Consider the following 12,078-nt stretch of genomic DNA (forward strand, 5'->3'; position numbering starts at 1 on the left):
ACTATTCTTCCCTGGCAAATTTTAAGGCTGAATTGAAGACCCTCTTGTTCAGGGAGGCATTCCAAATTACTGGTTGTTAATCTGCTGCTTGCCTTGTCTTCATTGTATACCAGTTACCATTATTTTAGAGATATTTTAATCATGCAATGTTGTTGTTTTAGATGGTACACCACTTGGCAGGTTTTTATTCTTTTTCTAATTTTTTGACCCCTACTATATAAAGCACTGTGCAAACTTTACAGTGCTCCATAAATAAATGTTAATAATAATAACAATACTAATACCCTTAATTGTCATATATATTGAACTAAATTAGTTTAGATTGATGGAAATCTTTAGAAGGGTTTGGTTCTCATTAATGGTATCCCATTAATGCTTAGAGTGTTATAATATACTTCTCAGTAAGTGCTTAGGGACAGTAGCCAGTATTGGGCTTCCACTGGTGGACAGGAGAATTCATCAGAATTGAGTGGGATTGAACTCCCTTTCCCACTCTAATTCCCCCAGGCACCACAAAAATCTGTTTTGGAGTACTGGGAAACTACCAGGGCATCAAAGTCTGAGGAAAGAATAGATGGGAATGGATTTCCATTAGACAAGCATTTTAAAGCACTAGGTAGAAATGGTAAGTATAAAGTGTTTCAAAGTAGCAGGTAAGAAACTGTTAAGTACAGTAGCCTCTCCCAATTTGTGGGGGATCTGTTCTGGACCCCCTGCAAAAATGGCAACTCGCAAATATTCGAATCCCATTCAAAATAGTGGTGCGTGTGTGCAGGTGCACACCGCCATTTTGTCCCTCCCCACATGTCCCTCCCACAAAGAGCAAAACTGCGGGCTCCAAATCCACGAAAAGGGAGGGACAACTGTATAAAGACTGGACTATATGCTTCTGCATGAAAGTGTGCAATGTGATAGATATGGAAGCCTGTTACAGATACTTTTAAGAAATATAACTTCTGTGAACACTCTGTTACTAATATATAAAATACATTTGTTAAAGCTGAAAGGATTTCTTTTTTCTTTATTTCAGGTACTTCAAGAAATGTAAAAGCATCTCCAGAGAAAGCAGAACTCTTTTTCCAGAAGCTAAGAAATAAACATGAATTCACAATTTTGGTGTCACTAAAACAAGCTCGCTTAAACTCAGGTGTTATTTTTTCCATTCACCATTTAGATCACAGGTAGGTGTGGATCTTTTGCAGTTTTTGTATTTCTATACTGAAATTTGAAGTTTCCTTAAAATAAAACAGAAGGAGAAAACTGATAGTAAGATAATTTTCTCCACACAGGAGCAAATTCTTGGATCTGATTTACTTCCAAGTAAACATATTTAAAACTAGCTAAAATGTGACATATACAACACCACTCAGAAACAGTATGATTGCAGATAATGTAAATGAATAGAAATTCACAAGCTAAAACCAATCAACACAAAGTGGCACAGCTGTCAGTATATAAATATCTTTCATGGCTAAGAATGTAAAAAGACATCCACTATTTGCCTTGTCATATAATTTTGGGTCTCATTCTCATGTAATGTAAATCAGTCTAGCTTAATTGGAACATGTACTACTTTCCAGCATCTGTTGACTTATCTGTGCACTTGTTAACTATTTGGTCTCTTGCTCTGAAACAGTAAATAGTCTTCAGGGTTATGAAAACATATGTCATCATCACGATCACCACAGCAACTTAGCAGGAATAGCTTTGGGTTTAAAGGGCTAAACTGAAAAACCCAGGGATATTTGAGAATGATTTTAGCATCTTTCAGGTCATGCAGTTGGGAATCAGCAGTATGGTAGAGAATGACCCATGTTGTTTAGCAAAGTGATGATTTCATGATCCTAAAACTAGCAAGATCACTGCATAGTAGTAGTTTGGTCTTTGATGACACACCTAGTGAATTTTATTGAAAGGTATAAATGTGTCTGACAAATAAAATGAATATGCAAAATGTGTTCCTGTAGGGGTTTGTGAATATGATAGATCAAAGCTAGTTAAGATTAGTAAGAGAGAGTGTTATGGTTGTGACAGCAAGATGGACTTTCTTTTAGAAGAAATTCTTTCCCTGTGAACAGTATGATATTACAGTGACAAGCACAACTTTCTCTGCTACGTGTGATGTTCCCACATAAGCGGGTATCTAACTGAGTAAATAGTATATCATATATAAATATAATAAAATAATCCCTTTAATATGTCCAAATCAATAGTTTGATTTATCACCACTGATTTCTTCTCTTACAATTAGCTATGATGAGCATGAATTTTACTATCCCTTTCACATGATTTCTTAATTAATCTTTTATTTTGACGATGATGATGATGTTCATTTTTCTTAATCTAATGCATGACAACATTTTGTTTTATATAATCAGTGTAAAGATGACCCCCAGATGTTCTGAGGTTGCTCATCTCTGCTCTGGACTTAATTAATGTGGCTGCAGGCCTGGATGTGTGACTGAAACAGCTTAGGTGACCCAGTTAGGTGATCTACACCAGGAATTATAGGCAGTGGAGTATCTTGGTTCTATTGCAGCTCTCAGCATCATTCAGTATTATCAACCATTACATTCTTTTGGGTCACTTGGTAAGAAAGAACGGGAGGTGGACATTTTATAGTAGTTTCAGTTCCTCCACTAAGAGCAGGTTTGGAAGGTGATTTTTGGGAACTCCTGTTCAACTGCTTTGGTCATTCATGTATATCACATGTCAGGGTTCACACATACTGTATCCCCTCTGTTATTTTAAATTTGTCGATATGTGGATTACATTTTATTGAGCTTTTAAAGGATGAGCTTTTCATAATTTTCATCCATTACCAGAAAAGCTGTTGATGAGTGTCTAGAGGCTGTAAAGGGATGGCTGAGTGCTAATAACTTAATGTTGAATTTACACAAGAAAGTCATTCTCCTTTGAATAGAGTCACATTCACCATAAAGAATCAGACTGCAACAATCTGGTTTGTGATTTGTGGTTGGTTTATACTTGCATGCTGAGCTAACATTTGCAGTAATTAGTACCACTGCTTGGTTTAAAGTTCCTGCACCATATAGGATTGCCAGTTTCAACAGGTGTTGCATGTGACCTGGTTGTGTGATAAGAAACACAGGTGAAATTTCCTCTTCTACACAACCGTTAAAGGTGCAGAAGCCATTACCAGTTTTAAGCCTGGCAATATTAGCTGGTGTCTGTTCATGATGATGTTAGATTGAAAGTATTTCAAGATGTTGCCTCAAAATGCAGCAGTTCAAATTTTGATGAGTATTCATTTGCACGATCCTGATACACCTGAACTGGGGTGACTGAATTCTCAGTTTGTTTCCAGAAACAAAATTGAAACGATTGGTCTGATAAATGGAGTCCCTCCATTTACCAGAGCCTCATTAAAAGAACAAAATGCAGCTTATAATATAAAAGTTCTTAAAAACAGTACATATTAAAACGATTCAAAATACTAAAACATTAAAACAAAAATAAAACTATATATAGACCCTTAAAAACCTTCAAATCCAGTGCCACAGAGCATCAAAAGCCCAAGCTCAATCTGTTAATGAAGCCCCCACTCCAGTTGTTGTGGCAAATTTTAGTCTAAGGTGGAGTTTAAATTTGTACCTGTTTTCCACCAGGGAATGGCCTGTGCTCATTAGAATGATTCACATGTTGTTCAATGTCAGCATGTATACAGAACACTGGTGTATTATTAAGCTAGAATTTTACTAACCTCTTGGGAGTTCAACATGGAAATGTATACAGTTTCCAGTCTGTTCATCATGTTCCATCAAAACAGGATAGCACAGTAGTATGACCTGAGACCTCAGTGCATGAATAAATACTACTTCCTATATATGCCTGAGTAAGCTTGTTGAGAAGAATTCCTCTGTGTCCCAGCAATGGGGTATATTTTCCCTACAATGTCCTGATGTCTTCTGATATGGGGCAGGATATCAAACAACCAAATTAAAATAATTTATGTTGGTTTTTAGAAAATTTGCATTAAAGGATCAGCTTCAAGTGTTGCAAGGTTTCCTTGCTTCCACATAACTGGCAAGGACTGTAGACACTTAAGAAAGGAATAGCCTCACCCCAGCCTGTGCTAGCAGTTGTCACAAAAGTTGGATATAAGAAAAGATCTTGTGTGTATTACTTAAACTATAATGATTTCCATTTTTTTGCATTCCTAGGAGAAAAAAGATACCTTAAAGCTAAAAAAAATGTTCCAAGCTTTTTACTCAGCAAACACATAAGATCCATTAACCAAACCTTGTGATGTAATTCATTCTTTTCACAAGTTTGGAGTGTAGTATACTACTTTAGGTTTTACATGTATCCACTTAGAACTAAATCCATTTGCTAGTTCTAGCTACATAAGAGCCCCATTGAATCAACTGCTGAATAAAAAAACACCCATATAAATCCCACTGATTCTATGCTAGATAAGACTAGCAGTTGGATTTAGGCCCCAGTGCCCTGATTAAAGAAACAGACAGACAGATGGGGGTGGCTTCTGGCTACTCTGGGGATGTGTTGTTTAGATGCCGCACGCTGCCAGAGTATCCAGAGGCTGCCCTGGGGTTGCGCCAGAGCTGCCTAAAGTGACCCAAAACCATTCCAAAAGGAGCGGATATTTTTCCACTCCTTTCCTCGGTCCACTTGAGACCATGACAGGAGGCGCCCTTGGGACTGGCATGTGGTCACTGTGGTCCCAGGTGATCACCCTGGGAGCAGCTTCTAATCGCTCCTTCCTGACCAACTGTTTCATCCATAAGTTTTAATATATTTTTCAGTCACCACTTTTTGTATTCCATTTTCCTCTGAAATTACTGCTACCTACTCCCCCGCCAGCTATGTACAGTTCAGGGCAACAGTCCATCCAGCTGATGAACTGAATCCAAGTTCATTGCATAATAAACATGATGGGGTGGAAGCTGATGTTCTGAAAATCTAGTTGTACAGTAGGATTTTCCCATCTCTTCTAAAAAATTTACTTTTGAGGGTACTCCAACCTTCTGCAGCAGATGTTTATGATATGCAGGAGATAGAAAGGTGACAGTGTTTCCACTTACACAAACCATCTCAATGGTGGAAAATGTCATTGGATTTAATCTGGAATCTTTGAGCTGTCAGAAGCATTTTCTGAAATCAATGGAGAACTAAAATATATTTTCGAGAATTGGTCTACTTTCAGCAAGTATGAGTACTTGCTTTAAATGGTTGCATATGTTTTTAAAAAGTTATGTGGACCAGATTAGACTAAATTATGAACTGTGTGACCCATTAATATACCTGCTTATTTTATTTCCATTTTAACTTTTTTTTTTGTAGAGGAAGCTTAAATTTACAACTGCCTTACAGACATTTTATTGTATTTTATTTATTGCATCTCTATGCTGCTTTTTCTCCAGAGTGGAACTCAAGGCAGTGCCCAGACAGAGTCAATTAAAAAAAACAACACCCAACCTCACAGTAGCATTTCTAGCACTTAAAATCACTACATAAAACAGCATAAAATCAGACATACAAAAAGTTTTGAATCATAAATAAAACAACCCAATAAGAAGCTCCCCTGCTTATGCATTAAAAACCTTAAACAAAAAGGTAATTGCCTGCTGGCAAAAGGAAAGTAGGCATATGACTAGCCTAGCCCTCCACTGGCTGTTCCAGAGGGTAGGAACAGCCACTGAGAAGGCTCCTTCTCATGTCCTTACCAAGCAAGCCTGTGATGGTAGCAGGGACCTAGAGAAGGTCTTCCCTGTAAATCTTAGAATTTTGGTAAGTTTGTGTGGGAAATATGATCTTTCAGACAGTCTGGACTTAAGCCACATAGGGCTTTATAGGTCATGACCAGCACTTTGAATTGTGTCCAGAAACAAACTGGTAGCTATTGAAGCTGTCTAAACAAGCTGTCTAAACAAGGGAGTTATATGCTCCCTGTGCTCAGCATGGTGTGCTGGTTTGAGTGTTGGACTATGACTCTTTGACACCAGTGTTCAAATCCCTACTCGGCCATGAAGGTAGCCTTAGGCAAGTCACATTCTCTCAACCTCAGAGGAAGCCAATGGCAAACCCAATCTGCACAAACCTCACCAAGGTTTTGATAGGCTCATTTTGGGATTGGCATATGTCGAAAGTGACTTGAAGTCATGAAACAACAACACTCCCAGAATTCTGGCCACAGTATTTTGGATCTGCTGAAGTTTCTGAATCGTTTCCAGAGGAGCCCCACATATAGCATGTTGCAGTAGTCCAAATGAGAAGTCATGTGTTACTGTAGCCAGATCTAACATCTCAAGGGACTGGCACAGAAGTTATTAATGGGAAAGATAAGGAAGCTGTTTGTAATGCTGAACATGTGCTTCCACTTCTCCCTCAACCTTCATCCTACCCTTATGTCATGTCCATTTTCTCCCTCATTTCCACTACTACTATTCCTCATCTCTTTCCTGCTTTCCTCTGCCAATTGGCTCACTTCATGTTCCTGCTGCGTAGCGCTTCCCCACCAATTATCTTACTTGAACTCTTTTATCTCCCTCCTTAATCCACCTACACAGTTCAGTCATAGTTTGTACACAAGAATGATGCAGTCACTTTTACTTTTTGCTGCATCTGACATCAGAATTTGTTGCAGTAATGGGAATGTCTTAGTGTGTGCTCTATTATGCTCATTTTTGTGCCTATTGAAAACCTCTCCTATCATGCTAATTGTAATTTACAGATTGTTGTCATCCAGTTTTGAAAGAAAATGAGGAATCTTACACTGATTTTATATTCAGTTATAAAAATGTTTACTGTTTTTAAAATATGATTATTCTTGACTTCATGAGTAGTTGTTGGCCTTTGTTTAGAAGATGCATACTCTGTATTTTGTTGAATCACTTTGTTAACTTGGAATCACCTCAAGCATTTGTTATAAAGCAGACCATTAAACTGATTAACATCCTGCCATATTTGATTGTTTTCTTCTAAAGGCTAGGCTTCACTTAATTTTGATTGTCTTATCTCGATGCAAAACATGAATTTTGGCAACAAGATATAATTTATGCTAGGTAATAAAAGTTCACACGGGGGAAAAAACTTTCATACAATTAATTATATTTAACTTCCACCAAGTGAATTTTTTTCTATTTCAGTAAGACTTTGGAGATTATCATACAGGATATAAAATAGGAGAAAAACAGAATGCTCTCATCATGATCATGTGAAGATTTTCACATGATGTCATCCTATACTTCTCCCATGAATAACCAGTAATGATCCTGGAACTTCTTATTAATGGGGAAACCCCGTGAATGATTTGCTGATAGCGCTACATTTGCACTATCATGAAGGTGCAGAAGCCAGTAATGATTCATTTGCGCTATTATGAAGCAGTCTTGGACTTTTTCCCAGACTGCATTTCAGTACAGGCAATTCATTCTCATTGCTGGGTTGTTTTTGAAGTAGATTTCTGTCTTATTTTGTAGGGCACAATTTTATTTGAACTGGATAAAAATAATGTTGTGAAATATTGAAATTTTATTTTGTTATGTTTGGGACAGTGATTTTCAGTTGTGATTTTCAGACATGCACAGGCACATGACTGACACATTAAATCATGATATAATAATGATACATGAATGGGATCAATTTTTGTAAGTGGAATGCAATTGCTTTTTTTCTTTCATTTTTATATTGTCATTATAGTACGATTGCATGACTGTGCGAAAATTTCAGTCGCTATAGTGCTATGCTTCAATTATCTTCACATAGTGTGATTGTTTTGGAATTGGCCCTAGTGTGATAATCTCCACTGTCAATGAAATATAAAAGTCCATGAAATTTTGTTCAAGTTGTGTCCAGGTTTTGCTATTGAAACTAAGTTACTAGCTCTTATGGTTGCTGTATATTTATGAAAATACAATCCATATAGGATTATGGATTGGAACTGTATGGTTTCATTCATAGACATTAATAATTTCTGTTCATATTTTTCCTACTGTTACATTTGAAACTAAATCAGACACATTTGTTTCAACACCCCTTTGCAAAGAAGAACTGTTTATTTCAAAAGAAGTACACTTCTGTAATGTTTTCAGCTCTGTGATGAAGTTGAGGGATTAATTTCTGGTGTGAATTGCTAAAAACTCAATTGTTTTAAATAATCTCAAAATCAATTGGAGGAGACAAACTTTTGGTGAAATTCTTAATTCAAGTATGCAGCACTGAGATAACTTGATTGTGTGGTAAACTTTGTCAGTTTTGTTTATGAACAAGCATGAATTTGGCGTGTGTGTATTTTTTTTTAGTGTTAATATTGCTTCCTAATTTGCTGGTCCATTTCTGATGCAGGTACTTGGAACTAGAAAGCAGTGGCCATAGAAATGAAATTAGATTGCATTATCGTTCAGGAACTCATCGTTCACATACAGAAGTGTTTCCTTACATTTTGGCAGATGACAAGTGGCACAGACTGTCTTTAGCAATCAGTGCATCGCATTTGATTTTGCATGTAGACTGCAATAAGTAAGTGAAGAGTTTTATTTCATAATAATAAATTAGAACTATATCATTTGAGATTTTCACTGAGTAGAATTAAAGTAACCCTTATTTTTCATTTCTTCCTTTCTGTATTAAAAACAGAATTTATGAGAGAGTGGTGGAAAAGCCCTATATGGATTTACCTGTTGGCACTGCATTTTGGTTGGGACAGAGGAATAGTGCACATGGCTACTTTAAGGTATGTTCTTCCCCCACCAAAGAAAAAAGAAATAAAATAAAAATAGTTTTTAGTGAATGTAGATAGAAATGACTTTTTACGCAAAGCAATAAATAGGTTGTAGAAGACATCTCAAATGACTGAATATACTTGTCTCTGGTGCTGACATCTGTACTACATATTCTTTCACAGTTCACTAAATCTTTGAGGCTCTTATTTCAATCCATAGAGCATGTCTTGCACCTCTTCGATGTTATGTACCTTTATACTTCAATCTGTAAGAATACGATACTTATTGTTACTAGGCTTTGTGCACTGGCGATGTATACATTAACTTTATTTGACTTTCTAGAAATGTAATATTATGAGTATGAGTGTTTAACCTATACATGCAATGGTTGCAATGGTCTTTGGACTAAGGAATACATAATTATATTATATAAAGACAAGTCATTCATTTGGTCAGAAAAGCAGTACTTTGGGTGTGGGTTTTCGGTGTCTGTCGGTTTCAGAATCTGTGTGGTATTATGAATGTTAACTGCATAATTTAAAATGCTTTGGCTCAACAGGATTTGATTAAGTATTTTATTTGTGACAAAGGGCCTAAATACACAGATATTAAAGAGCATTTGGAGGTTGCTCTGGCCATGTTCAGGCTAGAACATGGGAACAGATACAGCCTGCTCCCTAAGTGGGCAGCCACCACAGTCCCAAATTGGTGCCACCAGGAGATAGATTATATCCACTCTTTTTTGATCTAGTCCAAAGGACTGGATTGCAGTGCCGGAGTGGCTTCCAGCTGCTTGGGGCGGGGGGTTGCCAGAAGCTGCCTTATTTAACCCATGTGTTTCAAGCCAAAGTGATCAAGACTGAATGAATGAAAAGAGAAAAAAATGGAAAAGACAGGCAATTTGGAAACCTGTTTAGGAAAAAAAAGAACACTCTCCCTGTACTTCTCTAGATGAAAACATTTTTCTCCATTACGTAGAGAATTCATGCCATATAGTTGAAAGGTGATGAGGCTGACTGACACAGAAAGACCTTGTGGTCACATCTGAGCTTGTTAAACTTGCAGCTTTTTGTGTCAGGAAGTATCATTTGGTGGTTTTGTGCTACTTTGAGACATGTACATAGCCTTGTAGATGGAAGCTATGTTTTAAAGCCAAATATCCATATGCTTGTGAAGAATCAACAGACTGAAGCTGAATTCAGACAAGACAGATAAGATGCTAAGGGCAGGGCCATTCTCTACTAAATTGTGGTTTTAATAATAATAATAATAATAATAATAATAATAATAATATATTTGTATTCTGCTTTTTCACAAAGGAATCAAAGCAGATTCCAACAGTATAAATAAAACATAAAACAATTAAAAATTATAATTAAAAAAAACCCCAACCCCAACCCTCCCCCAATCATAAAAATAGTGATCAACCCATAGAAAATGATTGAACATCAAAAAATTTAAAACTATCCAATAGGAATACATTAAATTTTCAGGCAGATTAGCGCAAGAAATGTGTCTTCCTCTAGAGGAGGGGGGAATGGGGGCGATGGTATCAATCAATTTTGATATCGGTATCAGTAGAGGGGGAGGCAAGTATAATGGATCTAATGGATCTAACCTAGTCTGGAAAGGCCTGCTGGAAGAGCTCCATCTTAATAGCCTTTTTAAAGGCTTCCAAGGTGGTAATATGGCAGATCTCGTCCGACAGGTCGTTCCAGAGCCTGGGAGTGGCTGATGAGAAGGACCTCTTTACCTTTTTTATGGATTCAAAATTAACTTTTAAAAGCAATTGCAAAGCCTGGACTCCTGACCTAGACTTTACTGTATATCTGGAATGGCCTGAGATTGTGGCAGTAGCCAAAAGCACATTTTATCAGCTGCGTCTGATATTCCCACTGTACCCTTCCTAGGAGACTGAGATACTGCCATTATAATCCATGCCTCTGTAAAATCTAGAATTGAATATCAGAATGTAGTCTATATAGGGCTACCTTTGTAAATGATTTATAAATGTTAAGTGCTACAGAATGCTACAGTCCACCTCCTAAAAGGTATAGGAAAGTGAGATTGCATCTAAATATTTTTTGGCAATTGTACTTCACTTCCAGGGCCAATTCAAGAGTATGGTCCTGACCTTTAAAGCCCTTCATGGCCTGAGACTTTTATAGCTCAGACAAGGAGCATTCCTTCTGCTACAATTAACTCTGTAAATGTCATTCTTCCCTAATTATTAGTGACTCATTTAGCATATATTAAAAGTCATCACGGTTTTGTGCATTGCCTGCTCATATAGGTATCCTTATATGCACGTGTTTTTCAAAATTGTTGAGTTGTTATGCCATCATGTACAGTAGGTAGTAGAGGAGTGAACTGGAGAGTTAATTTTCTGTCTTTATAGCCATGTTTCTCTGCAAAGGCCCTTGTTCCTGTGAGATATCTTGATCTGGAATACCCAAACCCCAGTCAGCATGTCCAGTGGACAAGAATGGCACAGTTATATCTGGTTAAGGATTGGCCATTTTAGCTCCCACACTGAGAAAAAGGCAGAAAATAAAATAAAATAAAATAAAATAAAATAAAATAAGGATGAAATAGAGTGAGTTAGGACATTGCAGAATAACATTTTCAGGTTATCTTTTATTCTTTCAGTTATTTTCAGTTTTATAGCCAACATGGTGTAGTGGTCTGAGCCTGGGGTCCAGGCGCAGTGTCCTGGCAATGTGTGCCTGACTCTACCCCCCTCCCCAGGTGCTCTGACGCCACACACCACTCCAGACGGTGAGCGGCTTCAGGGCATGCCTCCACCACTGCGTCCAGGTGATGCAATGCCGAAGGGGCAATAGCTACACCGCCACAGCTATGGTGCCATTTTGAGGGCGCAAAAAGGAATTGCATTCCGACTTTTCTCTGGAAAACTGATGAGCCTAAGCCCCATTCTATCCTATGGGGCTTGGACATACATGCTTTTTGCTTTACGAGGGGTGTGGGTGAGTCCGGAATGGATTCCCCGCTTAAAGCAAAAGCAGACAGCAACTTTAAAACAAAATGAGGCAGCCAATTATGTTTTACCAGCATAGTAATCTATTTTACATTGAGTTAGATAATTGGTTCTTCTAGTCCAATATTGAAAGGTCTTACTAGCAACAGATCTTCAGAGTTTTATGCAGAAAACTTCTAGCCCTTTTGTAGTCCTTCCAGGAGGTCCTGGTGATCTCCTGTCCAAGTACTATGCCCTGCTACATAAAATGTTCCTCTTAAATATGTTACAATATTTTGTGACCTTCCATCCACTCTCTCCCATCTACTGTAGGATGTAGAAGAAGTCCAAGAACATAGAACATTATCTCTACCTGCTTTTTCTTTTTCTTTTTTC

The 12,078-nt window shown here is 37.4% G+C and overlaps 1 protein-coding gene across 5 annotated transcripts in view; it reads left to right on the plus strand.

Annotated features, from left to right (window-relative positions):
* Positions 1 to 12,078, plus strand: part of NELL2 (neural EGFL like 2) — a 144,099-nt gene that overhangs the window by 25,243 nt on the left and 106,778 nt on the right. For all 5 annotated transcript variants that reach the window (XM_089524257.1, XM_089524260.1, XM_089524258.1 and 2 more), the window contains exons 3-5: positions 1,031 to 1,181; positions 8,329 to 8,502; positions 8,620 to 8,716. In XM_089524257.1, coding sequence (XP_089380383.1) covers positions 1,031 to 1,181; positions 8,329 to 8,502; positions 8,620 to 8,716 — 422 coding nt within the window. The remainder of the gene's footprint in view (positions 1 to 1,030; positions 1,182 to 8,328; positions 8,503 to 8,619; positions 8,717 to 12,078) is intronic.

This window comes from Sceloporus occidentalis, unplaced genomic scaffold, assembly GCF_023333645.1.
Source record: "Sceloporus occidentalis isolate IW3139 unplaced genomic scaffold, rSceOcc1.0.p SCAF_5, whole genome shotgun sequence".
In the NCBI taxonomy this organism is placed as follows: domain Eukaryota; kingdom Metazoa; phylum Chordata; class Lepidosauria; order Squamata; family Phrynosomatidae; genus Sceloporus; species Sceloporus occidentalis.